The sequence below is a fragment of the Manis javanica genome, chromosome 1 (genome assembly GCF_040802235.1).
Source record: "Manis javanica isolate MJ-LG chromosome 1, MJ_LKY, whole genome shotgun sequence".
Taxonomy (NCBI): Eukaryota; Metazoa; Chordata; class Mammalia; order Pholidota; family Manidae; genus Manis; species Manis javanica.
The window spans coordinates 93,125,426-93,140,897 of NC_133156.1; the positions used below are offsets into that span (position 1 = coordinate 93,125,426).

The 15,472-nt window shown below is 40.5% G+C and overlaps 2 protein-coding genes across 5 annotated transcripts in view; one reads left to right on the top strand and one right to left on the bottom strand.

The window, feature by feature from the left end:
• POC5 (POC5 centriolar protein) overlaps window positions 1–3,074 on the top strand; it is a 34,701-nt gene extending 31,627 nt beyond the window's left edge. For 3 of the 4 annotated variants that reach the window (XM_017676194.3, XM_017676196.3, XM_073234975.1), the window contains one exon: window positions 2,694–3,074. In XM_017676194.3, the coding sequence (XP_017531683.2) occupies window positions 2,694–2,834 (141 nt within the window). In that variant the 3' untranslated portion in view covers window positions 2,835–3,074. Of the gene's footprint in view, window positions 1–1,252; window positions 1,397–2,693 lie in introns of all 4 variants that reach the window. The other variant, XR_012130529.1, reaches the window with a different exon arrangement.
• A 310-nt stretch (window positions 3,075–3,384) lies between these two features.
• The window catches only part of ANKDD1B (ankyrin repeat and death domain containing 1B), a 58,986-nt gene continuing 46,898 nt past the window's right edge, over window positions 3,385–15,472 (bottom strand). The window contains 4 exon segments of the mRNA XM_073234981.1: window positions 3,385–6,290; window positions 7,315–7,446; window positions 10,021–10,107; window positions 10,110–10,221. Of these exon segments, the coding sequence (XP_073091082.1) occupies window positions 6,262–6,290; window positions 7,315–7,446; window positions 10,021–10,107; window positions 10,110–10,221 (360 nt within the window). The 3' untranslated portion in view covers window positions 3,385–6,261.

The window sequence follows — 15,472 nt, forward strand, 5'->3', positions numbered from 1 at the left end:
GTTCACTCACTAACTGCTGTTCATGTAGCAGATATTTAATTACAAGAAACACTTCCCTATTTTGATAATTTTTAAATTCTGCTTTTTTTAAAATGTCTTCTTCCCTTTTCAGTATACTTGTCAGCATATTTCTAATTTGTAAGAAATTCAGGTTGCAGTAATTTCTAGTAAGTAACGATTGATTTCAGCAAAAATTTTAAAAGCCTGAGTTAGTGCCTCAATTTTGCTACTTACTGCCTTTGTGATCATGTGCAAATCAAGTAAAATACCTGAGCCTCCATTTCTCTTGTGTAAAATGGGAATGATAAGTGTACTTAGTTCCTAGAGTTATCAGGATTCAGGATTAAATGAGATAATGTGAAAGTTGAATAAGATGTTTAAAGGCACTTTGTAAATTGTAAAACCATAAGCAGATGTAATTTAATAAAAATTACTAGAGAAAGGAATATGAGATACCTCAGTATTGTTTCTTACAACCACATGTGAATCAACATTTATCTCAGAAAGTTTAATATTTGAAACTTATAAGAACACAACCTAAAGAAAAACAAGAATTGTATTAAGAGAATGTTCTCTATATAAATTCTCAGTGTTAGACAACATTCCTGTCTATTTAATATGTCAAAATACTAGCAAAAATATATATGAAATTATTTTAAATCCTTTTCTTTCTGGATACTAGATGATTAAATCAAGAGAAGCTGGCCTGATTCTTGAAATTTAGCCTCAGATGAAGGCTGACACAGTTTAGTGGAAGACAGAGAGAGGCAGTAATCCAGATAGAGGACATGGAGGATGGAGGATTATCTTTCATAGGCTGCAAGGATTCTGAAAGTCCTAAGATGAATTCTCTATATATTTTTGAATATGTAAGATTATTTATAGAAAAATAAGAAATAAACTTAATTCTTTTTTTATCAGCACATACGTATATAGAGGACTGTCCAAAGATTGTCCATTTGTAAGATAAAGATAGCATAAAGAGAGCACATGTTTATTTTTAATTTAGACAACCTTATGGTTTTGCAGCAATGATAGGAATTAATATTTTAGAATAAATAATCAAGAATCTAAAGACTTATAACTCATTCTGATATTTATCTACCAAAGTGCACTTTACTTATTCAGTACGTACAGTACTTCTCCAGTACTTGATCGTGAATTAGCCATAAACTGCTTCTATTATTACCTAGTTTGGAACATGTAACGGACACAATGGCAGACCTCTGTACTATTTTTCATTTTATCCCAGGGATCAAGATCTTGAACTGCCAGGAAGTTATTACCAATAAAGCAGTGATCAGATTTCTGACATTTTAGCCCCACCTTCTGGATAATTGCTTGCTCCTAGTGCTCCTTCATTCTCTGCTGTATCTTGTAGATCATGAAACCAGTGGTAATGTAAATCTATTTCTACAGTTCCTCTTGACCATCCTCCCCAAGGAGAAATAGCTCTTTTTTGACAGGATCAGATTAGGTGGTTAGTAACTGAAATTTCATTCTAGTTTGAAGGATCTCTCTCATTTGTAATGGTTATACAGTTATTTATGTACAAAGAAATACTTATATAAAACATATTAAGGTTATTTTTTCCCTTTCTTTAAAGAGGAACTTATTTTGAAAGCAGAATCTGACATGAGGACCTTTGTTTTAAGAGGTTTTATTCTTTTTTTTTTAAGCAAAAGCTGCATCATAGGGTTTTTGAAATACATAGTGAATGTTTTGTTCAAATACATATAGCTTTATGTGAAGTATTTTAAAGATGACTGTCTAAAGTGGAAGGCCTTAATAGACATTTATGCATACTAGTTAGTGACATGGACTGAGAATTTACCTGGAACAAATCTCATTGCTGCCTACTAAGAGGCTGTATCAGGTATAACACAGGAAAGCCTTGTAGTTGTACATTTACACTTATCTATAATGTAACATACACTTATGTATGTGTACAGGTGAAGTCACACTGTGCACTGACTTGAGCACTTCAGTGCTCATGTTCAAGGTGTTCCCCCTTGAGCTCTGAAGTAGTTTATGTATCCTCCCCTCAACATGTGTCCCCAATATCTAGTTATTTATTTAGAAAGTTGTGATCCACATTAAGCAAGCAGCAGGCCTCTGGAAAGACCTCTTGTGTGACCATAAAAGGTTTAGCCAGCTCCCGGTGAGCCAGGTGAAATATGAGGGATCTGCTTTACTCTGGTGTGAAGCAAGGACCTGACTGGATTGCTCAGGGCTTCCCCCTTGTTCCCAGGGATTGAACTCTACATCCTGACAGATACAGGGAGGAGGAAGTTAGATGGAAGGAGGGGAAGCGTGGGGGCTAACCTTTCTTCACGCCGAAGTCCCCTTCTATATCTAGCCTCTGTAAACATTACAAGATTCCACTTGAGTCTTCTTTGAGGAATGACTCCATGGCTCTTAACGATCCTATGGAATATAGCTGATATTAAACTGTGGGCACTGAACACATCAGTCTAACTGGCTATGGTTCCTTATGAGAAAGGAGCACATCTTGTTTTAATGGCTATTTCACCTAACCCATTGCTTGTATCTACTGGATGTTTAACAAATGTTCACTGGATTAAATTATAGATAATGAAATGAAGTTTAGTAAACTAAACATTAATTTAAGCAATTAAGTAAAACTTTAAGTAATTTTATGGGATTATTAAAGCTGATTTTACCTTTTTCAGCAAACCATTCCTCAAGCTGCTGCAGCAAAATATCCCCGGACTATTCATACTGAAAGTACCTCAGCTTCCAGATCTCTTGGACCCAGATCAACTCATACCCAGCCTCTCACAAGCATCCATTCTATAAAAGTAGTTGACTAAAATGAGTATGTTCTTATCTAGGTCTTTTAATTCCTCTGGTCTTACCAAAGATAAGAAGTCTTGAGTTTTTAAATTTTCATATTCTTGAAACATCATGGATATATCATGTTGATCTTCTCAAAATTACAAGAGACTTTTTCAAGCCATACCATCCTTTGTTAACTATATATAGGATTATTTTAATGTTATTTTTTATTTAAGCAATTAAGTAAAACTTTTTAAATTAAAAAAGAAACTGGACTTTAAGTTTCAGCTGTCATTGCTTATGTTATCAAACTATATAAATGCTGTTTTTACATTATTTCCAAAACGCTAAATCATTTCCTGTGTTACCAAGTAAATTTTGAGAGAGAACTTTACTAAAAAAATTTATTAAAACTACAAGTAGTGATTTTACAGCATCTTACTATGTTGATGGACAGTGACTGTGAATGGGTATGTGGGAGAGACTTGGTGAAGAGGGGAACCTAGTAAACGTAATGTCCTTCATGTAATTGTAGATTAATGATACCAAAATAAAATAAAATAAAATGTTAAAAAAAAAAGAAGAAGAACAGAACTCAGCTATTTAGACTAGAAAAAAAGGGAAACTATGTTTGGTCTCGTGATTAAATGGTGTAAAATGCAAAAAAAAAATTTATTAAAACTGATAGAAACTAAGGTATTTTTATTTGAAAGTTAAAAAGATAAAGACCAAGCATAATAATAATGATAGTCTATCACAAAGTTTGTGACTTTAGAGTATTAGTTAGTCTTCATTTTTCTGGAACTCTAAGATAGGGGGAAATGGCAGTACCTATGAGTAATTTCCAACGTTCAGAGGGAAATTTTTTCTCACTAACACAAAAACCTGAAAAAAACATAAAAAAAAAAAATGAAAAGAAATTTCCTGTTAGAATAATCCTACTTCTGATGTTCTTTCTTGCCTTTCTGAAACACTACAGAATTTGGGCCCTTTTACCCTCTTATCCATACATTGCCATGTGGTGGTGTGGCCCAGGCAGCTGAGCAAACCTTCCACACCTGAGCAGAGACTCTTTAATGACTGACCAACGAGAAGAAACCATCTGGGTAAAAGTCAGAAGAACAAGACCAGATTTCTGATGGTTTTATTGATGGCTGACTGCTTTATCTTAGGCCAGACACTAAATTTAAATGTCTCAGGATCCTTACCTACGAAGCAATGAGATCTACCTACCTCCCCTATTTCACAAAGTACTTATAGGTTACAAAAATGAGTAGATTCTGAAGTATCTGTCTAGAGCATTAGTTTCCCTATCTGTAACAGAAGTGGATGGACTTAAAAATCAGAAGCCTCTTTCAGTTTGAACATGATCTAGCTCTGTGCTCTTAACTTTATTGTAGGACATAGTTTTTCTTAGCCTCACATTGTAATGGGACATGAGAGAACAGATGTGAGATAGGCAAATACCTACAGGTATTTAATAGGCATTCCACCTTTACCCTCAATGCCTCGGTTACACCAAGGCTTCTCTGAGCTATACAAATACCTGGCTGTGTCTTAAAAGAATATTGGCTCCTTCTTATGCAACACATGTTCTTAGTTCTGGCCCAGGTACCACTGTGGCCAAGAGCTCCTTATGGGTTTCAGCAAGCACAGAGCAACAGCCCATCACCAAGCGCTGCCCACCTAGCACCTGGGCATGCTGCTCTCCTGGGCTTTCCCGGTGCTCCAAGAAGTCTCAGGGGACCACAGGCTCCACATGGAGCCCACGCGTCAGCCGTCCAGTCCAGAATTAACACCCCATTGCAGTAAATATCAATTCTTCCTTGCCCCCATTTATGAATTACCCTGCAATGTACTAGTCCATCCCATCACTTGGAAGAGAGTACCCTCAAGGTCAAATAATCAGTTGTGCTTGATAGCAGTGCCAGCCAATGTGGTAAATCACCCTGGTCTTAGCGCCCATTCCTTCCCCATCTCACTCCCATTTTCCTTCACTCCTGCCTCCTAGGATTTGCACTCCTGGAAAAAGGAGTTGCTCATAAACTATAGCCTCAGGCTCTGCTTTTTGAGGAGCCTAGACAGTAACAAGGAATGATTTTCAGTATCCAAACCATAACAGCATGGACAAACTAAAGTGAATATTTTGACTATTGTAATTAAGACTATTATAGGCATCTTTTTAAGCCTTAAGCTCTAGAAATTATATATTGTCCAAAGCACAAGTAAATAAAGTTAGCCTAAGTTAACTTAAATTCAACAATTAGAACATTTATGTATGTTTTATATATTGTTAATAATGCATTCACATGTTTATTTTTGCATAAAGAAGTTACCCAGATTTTTTGGTGGGGGAGGAGTAGCAAGGTCAGTGGAAACTACATAGTAAAGAACAGATGTGGGCAAGACTTTTCACTGCATACCTTTTTAAAAAACTTTTTGGAATCACATGATTTAAACATTCATAACTTTAAGTGGGCAATTTATAATCAACATGAGACAAAGGTATAGAACTATAAATTCATGATAGCTTAACTAGACTGAAATTGCTCATGATTTTTTTTCTGGCCTTAAAGACTAAAAAGTCAGCATTTGAGAATGCAGAGCCTTAAATTATAATGAATAGATGCACATAAACTGATATAAACTGGTATTTGCTTTCTTCATAAGTTCCTCCAATTATAAAAATAGTGCATGTTCATTGTGAAAAAAATAGAAAATACCAAAAAAGTACAAAGAAAATAAAGACCTGTAATTGCATCACAGGAGATTAAAAACATTCATATATCATTTCTGGTCCTTTCTAAATAATGTATTACATATAGGTGTTACTTAAAGCCAACAATGAACTATAAATTTCCAAAGCTAGTTTCTCTTACTGATGAAAAGTAACTAACAGTTAATATTTCCAGTACTGTGGGCATGAGGTTAGGTATTTAATAGGCATTCCACCTTTACCCTCAATGCCTCGGAGGAGATAGAACTTTCCCCTTTTTATAGAGAAGGAAACTGAAGATCTGAAAACTTGAATATTAGCATGCCCAAAGGCTTACAGCTAATAAACCATGATTAAAAAGCCATGTCTGTCTATTCTAAATCCCTTTTCCATATACCGTGAAACTGCTCCCACCATTTTTTTTTAAAACATGATGTACAAAATCCTAGATTATGCCAAATCACTTATGTTCCATCAAATGACAAATCGGAAAATCAAACACAACTTGTCTTAAGCAAAACCAATAATATTTTTTACTTCATTTCAGTGACTGGGAAGTATAATACCATCTTTCCATCTGTTAGAGGATCCTGTCACCACCATCTTCATAGTTGAAAGGAATATTAATACTATGGCTAGATGAACTTTATGGCATTAGTGAAGTGAACATAGACTGGATACTGAGTGGAAAGTCATTCAATACAATTTTTTAGGCATTTATGAAACCACATTTCATGGGCCTTGAGTCAGTTTTGCTTCTGAATTGACATATTTTCTGGAAAAAATAGGATAATATTTATCATTAATAGTGACATTTATTAAGCACTTGCTATGTGCCAGCATTATTTCTTAATCCCACAATTACCCTTTGACATAGACACTTTTCTAGTTAGTAAAAGAGAACACTGTCACAGGCAGGTTATAGAACTTGCTCAAGAACACAGAGAGTACTAATGTTGGAGTTCAGATGTATGCCCACACAATCTTGTTCCAGAACACATACCCTTCACCACTTCAGTGGACTGCCTTTCCTGAGAGTTCTTATGGCTACTCTTTCATAGAAACAATTGTAAAGTTGAGGGAACAACTCCCAGCACTATGAGGATAATGTCATGGAAGGTAGGCATCGTGCACTATTTCTTGTACCTACCACTGCTTGAAACTAAATATTGAATTGATGGTCTGATTCACGTATTTATGTTCTCAGCTTCAGGTCAAACTCTAACAGTGAAAATAACTGCAGATGTCCCTAGATTTTGCTTGAATGGTTATTATTACATGAGAAAACACCACCTTATTCATTGACAAGTTTTCAAAGTGTCTTCCCTGACAATATGGTCTTTGGCAGAGTGGTTTTTAGCAGTAACTTCAGCTGGCAAAGTAATAACCCATCTACTCTTTTCTCTCAACCTAGAATAACATTTTTAAATACACTAACTTGCAGTTTCCCAACAGGAGCAACTGGCTTTTGAGCAAGACAGTTTCTTAGCTGTGGAGAACTATACTATAACCTTACGAGTGGGCTTAGCATTCCTGCCCTGACACCCCCCAGCCCTCCACTCTGCCCACACACATACACATGAACAGAAACACTCCTACACTTTTGCAAATAATGCTGAGCACCACCAGTGTCCTGAGTGGTCAGGACTGAGTCACTCACCAAAGGAGAAACTACATATTCTTTAGGAGCCATGGCCAACACCGAGCTGAACTGCTGCTGTCAGGAGTCATGGTATTCCTGTCAACTGTCCCCTACCACTTTAAGGACAAGGAGTTTCTATCTCTCAAAACTAACTCACCAGCTAGTTCCGGGAAACCTGCGGGTACCAACTCTTCATACAGATGCTTGACGGGAGGGGCCTGTGTCATTAGGGTCCCATGCAGGCAGATAAGCAGAGTCCTGTGGCCATGTTCACGGAAGCTTTCCCTTCCTACACCAGGCACAAAAGGTCTGAGGTGAAACACCACATACTGATGTCTCTTTTCACTGTGATCTAGATTCTTGCTAAATTTCTCTGTGACTGGTTGCAAGGTCACTCCTCTTCTGACGGCTGTCAGGTAAAAGCCCAGCAGGTGAGAGCCCGTGCAGTTCCCTGCACCGGTGCTTCTGGAGGGTGAGCCAGAGTCTGGGCTCACTGCGACACCTGCCATGCACCTACTGTGCTTGACACAGAGGAGAGGAGGAGGGACTGAACACTCTCTGCCTGGTGGTACAGAACAACTTGAATGAGGTATGGAGCTTCTCTTCACCCTTCAGGCAGCACCACTATCCACCAGCATTTCTCAAACTCAAAGGGCATATTTCACCTGGAGATCTTGTTAAAATAAAATGGAAATTCTGATTCAGCCCATCTGGGGTGTGGATCTGAATGCCTAGCAAGCACACAGATGCTGCTGCTGTGGGTTAACCTCTGAGAGGTGAGCATGGGCCATCCTGCCAGTTTCTGATGGAAGTCTGCGTCCCCATGCCAGAATTATTTGCTGAGCCAATCCTCACTGGACACCTACCCCCTGAGAGGTGTTGGGAAAAGTAATGGGATATGAAGGGGAAGCCACTGTTACTCCTAGCAGGAGTTCACAGTTAACACCCAATAGGCTTCTTGCTCTGCCTGAGTACGTGTGGGAGCAGACAGATGCCCCCAATAGACGGCCTGAGCTCTGAGGAGGAAACTTGCTGGACAGACTGTTAGAGAAGCGGGTGTTTCGGGAAAGCAAACTGCACATATAAAGAACAATCTCCTAGGCAAATTCTGCTTTTTTCCTAATCTTGCCCTTGCCAAACTAATTTTTCTTAAATATCATCATCAACGTGTCATTCCTTTGCTCACAAGCCTACATATTCCTTAGGCCCAGTAGTATTGCCCTGGATGATAATGTGATTGGATCATGAATGGCGCTGTTACCATGCCGACCAGACTATAAACTCCAGCGAGCATGCACCATGGCTTACAGAGCTGGTGTGTCCCTGGCCTGGAACAGGTGAATGTACTCGAGGCTCTCCGTAATAAAGGGACACTGTGTTTCCATTTCTTTGACATTGTGACCCATTTCTTTGGGTAAAGAGAGATTTCCAGAAGGCAACTGAATCTTCCTTAAATTTTCACAGAATACCATATGGCTAATTAGCGACAAAGGAGAAAATTCAGGCAAGTTCACTATAGATTCAATGTAACCAAAAAAACAGTTCTTGGGGTGAAAGGGTTATACCCAACTTTATTTCCACAGTGGCAGGTCAATCACTAAAATCTCATTCACTCAGAGCGAGTCCGCATGCAGCAAGCCGGGCTCTGCCTCTGGGCCCCTCTGCCTGCACAGCCATCCTCTGGGCCTCCCTCTCTGGCTGCACAGCCATCCCAGTCTCTGTCCTTGGCACTACCATCACTCCAGCCTCTGCTCTCCTGCAGCCTTGCAGCCATGCCACCATGCTGCCCAGAGCACTGGACAGGGCTCCCCCTATAGAGTCAATAACAACTTACTGCCCACACTTGTGTAGTGAGATAGCCAACCACGGCCAGGTGAGAATCCTGGCCACAGGAACTTTCATTTTATCCACATTAACAATAAAAAAGAAATGTTTCCAGAAACTGTAGACAAAATTCAACCTTTTCAATGCATTATTTTCCATTTTTTCACATGAAAATGTATCTCTCGAATTAGTAACAAAAAGTGCCACAATTTACTTGTATGTGGCATAAGCAGCATGTGTCTGTGGGCTGTGGTTCTGCCATATACAATCCCCAGCAGTCAGCAATGTGAATCAACCCTGGAGCATGGGACTCATTTACACCTCATGATATCCAAGTAAACAAGCACCCTGAGACAGTTTTGCCAACAGAAATGCCTGCTTCTTTGTTTTCAAAGTTAACTACCTGATTAACACCAAATAAACTTTCTATATTTCCTATGTTTTGGTCAAATCATAAAAAAAGCAAAGCTAAGAACCCCAGCTAACCTGATCTCACTAAGTCTGAGAGCTGGAGTCTGACTGAAATGACTCCATGGCTTAGAATCCTCTACAGAGAGAGCCCTGAGTCTGTATCCAGTGTGTCTCTCACGGGACAGCTGGCCTCATCCAAGGCCATGTTTAAGGGGTTCCTCCTTGAACAGTAAGCCATTTGTTAGCCAATGAACCCATTCACCCCAGGACAATCACAAGGAACACCAGAAATCAGGCTGGCTTCCCAGGGACAGGCCAGCTGTTAAATCCTTGCAATCCATTCAGTTGGGAACCTTAATTTCCTTCTAGGCTAAATGCCACCAATATGGATCAATAAAAGTAATCGTGCTTTGCAAACTTCAGTTTATTGCAGATTCCCATAAGTGTTTGCAAGCTGCAAAGTTCTCAGTCACCTTTGTGGACCTAAGCTAACTGTCTCCATTCCTGGGCCCTTGCAGTCTGCTGCTTACTGTGAGTACTGGCACTTAGCCTGAAAGATCTGCCACTAGGAAGGACTGCTATTCCTAACACTGGTGGCTCTTGCCCACATCATCTAGACCATGCTCACCTGACCACTGATCCTCTGTGGCTCTGATCTGGTCCTCTGTGAAGTTCCACGTACAGGACAGCCTCTGCCACTCATTGGCCTTCAGGGGTAGTAAACCAGTTTCCAGAGGAGACTGCGAATATGCCTGGTCTCTGGACTGTGATCTTGCTTGAATGTCAGAATAAAGAGACATGATGGGTCCCTGATGCTTTCACCATGCTCCTAAATTGAAGGTAAGTTAATCAGATGATTTCAGATATATTCTGTTTGTTGCCTTATATATTTTTTCATATATAACTGGTAAAGTGGTAACCAAGACAATGTTTTCAGTGTTACCTGTAACTGGACCATTTCTGTCTTCCAAGATGAAGACAAGTGCCTGAAATTCAAAGCATGAGTACTGTCTGTCTGTCTGACACATAAAACATGAGGGACTTTGCCATGTTGTACCCATACTTTTATCCCAGCCTGCTGACTGACATTGACCCATCCCAAAAGAAAACAGAGGGGATGCTTTGGCTAAGGAAATGTCACAACAACAAATGCATCTTGATAGGCCTTGCTTTTATCTGATACCCTCTTTCTTCTTTTGAATGTCTAATTTTCTCATGTCAAAGTTTCAGTGCAGCCCAGACTGGAAGCACTGTTAATAAGACCCTATAGCTAGTCCCTCCATTCATCCTGATCTCTCTGAATATGAGAACAAACGAGGAGCTTATTCTGGGGACCAAAGGAGTGGACAGGACAGAGGTCATACCATTGTTTTTTAACCCACTGAAGCCAGGCTCAGCCCAACAGCACCATGCCTGGACTGACATCTTGTTTTCTGACTTTTCAAAGGTTCCTTTTGTCCCTTCTGCAGAATCTACCAGTCTTACAGAATCCAACCAAAGAAAATTAGAGAAAATCTCAAAGTGAAAGCAAGTGCCACGATGTTCAAGAGCTGTACCTGTCGTGCATATGCCCTTAGTGCTCCAGGTAATCCTCCTTCAGGGGGCTGCAAACCACCTGACAACATGTAGGACACCCAGCCCACCCAGAGGTTTGGCACTTCTTACATATTCTCCCCTCCTCTTTATATAAACTGACTTCTTTTTTTGTCTTTCATTTAAATAAAAGTGAGTATTAATAAAAGATGCTCTGAGCAGCAAGACAGGAGCCACTGCTGTGGCACAAAGTGAATTAAAAGAGTATGTAGACCTGGTTTTCCAAAACCTACGAGAAGAGCATGGTGGGGCTGATGCTGCAGCCCCCAGCACAGGTCAGCCTGCACCCTTCAGAGCATTAGCAATATCCTCCGGAAGGTCTACAAACTTCTGGGAAGTTTGGCCAAGGAGAAGAGAAAGGCCCTTCTCTAGTATCTGAACTTTGTGAACAAAAGGTGAAATAGGAATGGAAGGGATGAATTACCCATAATTGTTTTAGAGATTGTTAAATGCAAGGTCTTCTTCCCCTAGCCTTAGCTCTACTCCCCCAGTGCCTAGCTCCCAGGTAGTCTTGAAAGAGCCAGGGTGAGGGCGGGGATCCAACAAACTTGGGGGCTGTGGGCACTTCACTTTTTCCTTTTCTCCTCATTCCATCTCCTAAAACAATGATGAATCCAATAAGATAAAAACTCCAGCCACTACAGTGTAAAGGGAAGAGTGCAAAATGCTTCTGCATTCACTTTTGCATTATAGCATTTTTATTTCTTTGAGAAACATGCATGCTTTGTGCATTCTGGGATTGGGGTGGACAGTCCTTCAGCCTTCCACAAGAAAGCACAGGGATTTGGAAAGCCCAGGTCTTTTCCACAGTCAGTGGAAGCATTAACAGCTTGTCTGCCAGGGCACTGAACTATTTGCAGGAGTAATAGGCCGGAACTGGTGGAAACTGACACAGCGTGAGCCAGGGTTTAGAAAGCTCCCACTTGTCTCTGAACCACTGAATTTAACAATGGATGACTGAGTGGTTAGGTAGTGGGTAGGATATAAGAAAGGAAATTTAATCATCTCTTTAATCTTTTTATGAGGAACCATTTTGTATTAGGCCAGGAAATAAACTTGATCAATGAACAAGGAGAATTTTAAATAATAAATAAATGCATGTGGCTCAAAAAACATTTAAGTATAGTAAATAACAAGTCTTCCTCCCACTCCAGACCTCAGGTCACCAGTTGTCACCAAGGTTAACAACTCTTATCATTTCTGGGGATTTCCTTCAGCTATATTTACCAATTATAAAAGATTTTGAAAGTTAATCTAACTCTCACATCTCATAGATTTGTGAGAAAAGAAGGCTTATTCATTTGGGGGAAAAGTAACTTATTGTTATCTAGGGAAAAGAATCTAAAAGTGCTAGTAGGCATTAAGCATAGAACCAGTGAATATTTCTATTTTTAAGGAAAACATGAAAACAATTTAAAAAGCAAAAGAAAAGGCAGAACTTGGGAAAGCTATCTTCAATAAAATATAGTGATAATCTAAGAAAAAGAGGATGAGAAAAAAGAGAAGGAGGAATATAGAAGGAGAGAATAGAGGAGTAGGAAGGAGAGAGATTAAACAGAGAATTCTAATTGTCTCAAAAACATTTTGTTTTGTTTCACAAGCAAATAAGAAAGGTTCAAGGAGGATGGTGTGGCCTTAAAGTGATCCACATGTATCAGGACTAATGAGCTGAGTAACAGGGAGCAAAAAGGCAAATCAATGCATTTTGCCTCAAACCAGGCTTGAGGCTCCTCAGGGGTAAATAACCTCCTGGAGGGATTGGGATCTGAATTTTGGCACTAACCCACCTGACCAGGGGTGGCCATTCAGCCTAGAATGGCAGCAACGCCCACCAGAAATGGTGGGAGGGGAGGGGGGGGTTGTCTGGCAATGAAATTCCTGCCTGAGGGCACAGACTGGAATCTGGGAGGGGAGGGCATGCTACTGAGAAGTTTCATGAGGGGCAGCTATCAGAGGAAGTAATAATGAAAGAAGGCAGAAAGAATGTCTTAGAGACAAGCTTTTTGTGTTCTCAAAATGACTAAGGTTTCTGTGACTGTCACTGGGTAGTTGAGTGCTAGAGAGCCAGCACAGGGGTATGTAGAAAACTGCACAGCCATAACCTTGAACTTCCTTATCATGCATTAGAATGTGAGTTAAGAGCTTCCAGAAGAGACCAGAGCCAAAGACTCCATGACAGAGGGCACAGCCAGGGAGCCAACCATCCAGGGCATGCAAACCAGGCCCATTAGAGCCAACATGGATGTGGCTGCTTGGCCCCACTGAGCTATACATGTACAGTTAAGACTACTGATGCAAGCAGAGGAAGGGGAGGAAGAGGCAGCTGTGAATTCCATGAATGGGGCAGCACAAGACAGAAGGGACAGTCATAACTGCCCTGATCAGAGCTCCACCCATTAAAGCAGAAAAAGAATTACACAGACCTCAGACCGCCCCATAAAAAGATGAGGGTTGCAGAAGAGCTCCTTGCTGAGCTGGGATTATCCTTCCTTACCACTCTCTGCTTTAATGAGCATGTCTGCAATAAGGTCGTGGTTGCTCTTGGAGGCCAGGCCAGGACAATCCTCCCTTGCTAAAAGGTAAAAGTGAAAGTGTCAGGCAGTACAGCCTAGTATTTAGAAGCTCTAGATTTGGAACAAGGGGATCTGAGTTCAAATCCTACTCCTACTGCTTTTATTCAGGGTGAACTTGGGCCAGTCCTCAGCTTCTCTAAGTCTCAGCAACTACCCCATAGTGTTGTAGTGAGAGGTTAAGTATGAAAATACATATTAAGTCCTTAGGACTGTGCCCGGCACCTGGTAATTATTGAAGAGATACTAGATCTTGATAGTGTCAGGTGCTGTGCGAACTGTGCAAAGGATAAGATTTGGGCTTTGGAACTCACATCAACGGATGTTTTATACATGCTGTATCAGTGGGGACCCACACAATGAGAGCCAAAACTGCAGGGGTCTCCCTGGCTCATTGTACTGGGACATTCCCAGCAAATAAATAGCATGATCACAGTGTTTTTTCCTCCAAGGACAGATTCCACCCATGGGGAGGCTTTAGTCAGGTCCCATATGCTCTCCCCCAATAGCCTTTTCTTCCATTCTTCTATAGGAAGAGACGTCCTGATTTAGCTGGGCACTTGCCCACCTGAACACTTCCTAGCCTCCCTTGCAGTAGGGATGTGACCTAAGTTCTGGCCAATGATATGTAAGTGGAGGAAGCACATGTAACTTCAGTTAAGCATCTTTAAAGAAAGGAGGAATATTGTTCTCCTTCCTTTCCTCTTCCTCCTGAATGGAGTACTGACTGGCATGATGGCAGGAGCTTCAACAGCCTTCTTAGACCAAGAGTTCAAAGCCATGTATTGAGGATAGTGGAGTAATAAGATTGAAAAGGGCTGATTCTTATTAAGATTAACAGCAATCATGACAACACTACTAGTCCATGGTATAGACTTCAGCTCTCCAGAAGCCTATCTAGAATTTTTTTTTCTATTATATCATATTGCCTCTAGCCAAGGGTGAGAGGTTGGAATCTTGACCAAATGGAATGAGCAACAAGGGCTGTTCTGGACATAATTTTGGGCATGAGTGCCCTGGAACCCATATGGTACTTTATACAAATTACAGAAAGCACACCTTTGTCAAGACTGATATAGCTCAAAGACATAGCACACAGCTTTGCAAGTAGTGTCTGCTAGATTTTATGCAGTACACAATCTATATGTCTATACATTTTTTTCCTCAGCAAAGGATGATGCTTCCCAGAATTTTCTCAGAGATCCTGAAGAAAATTAAATGCACGGTTAGTAATAACCCCAGAAGAAGTTTCAGTCTTAGGAACTATGGGGAAGTTGGGGTTCCTATGGCCATGATCCTCACTGAACTTAAACCACCTGATGATATAACTGGCCTGTTGCTAGGCTACTGCTTCCACACCTTTAGGCAATAAGCTATTATGGTGCTATATAGAGAGCTAGGCCCAGTGCTCTGGGTGGAGGCAGAGACCCTAGTGCTCAAAGTACTGCCAGAGAACAAGCCGGGTAATAAACCCTTTCACCCCAATGAACATTTGCTGTCATTTTCTTTGGTCATATTGAATCCATAGTGAACTTGCCCGGGGCTGAAACCCATTGACAAGACAGGAACCCACATTTCTATGTTTGGGGAACCAGAAATTCATCCCAGTAATTTTTTCACGTGGCTGAGTACTTGCAGCACGGCAACTCCCACCAACTCAAATGATCTGGCTGTTAGTCTAGCTGCTAAGATCTAGGTGAGCCTGAAAATCAGGACTGAAAACAACCGGTTTCTAATCAATAGAGACAGTAATGAAATTAGGAAGAACTACATTTTGTAGGCATTTTGCAAGTCTCTGTAGGCTGTTTAAATTCTGGCTTGTAAAGCCATTTGAATCACCATAATTAGCCTATTTTGGGAAGGCAGTATTCTATGAGCCAGAGTTCTCAAGCTCCTGGAAAAACCTCCCAGTGAGTG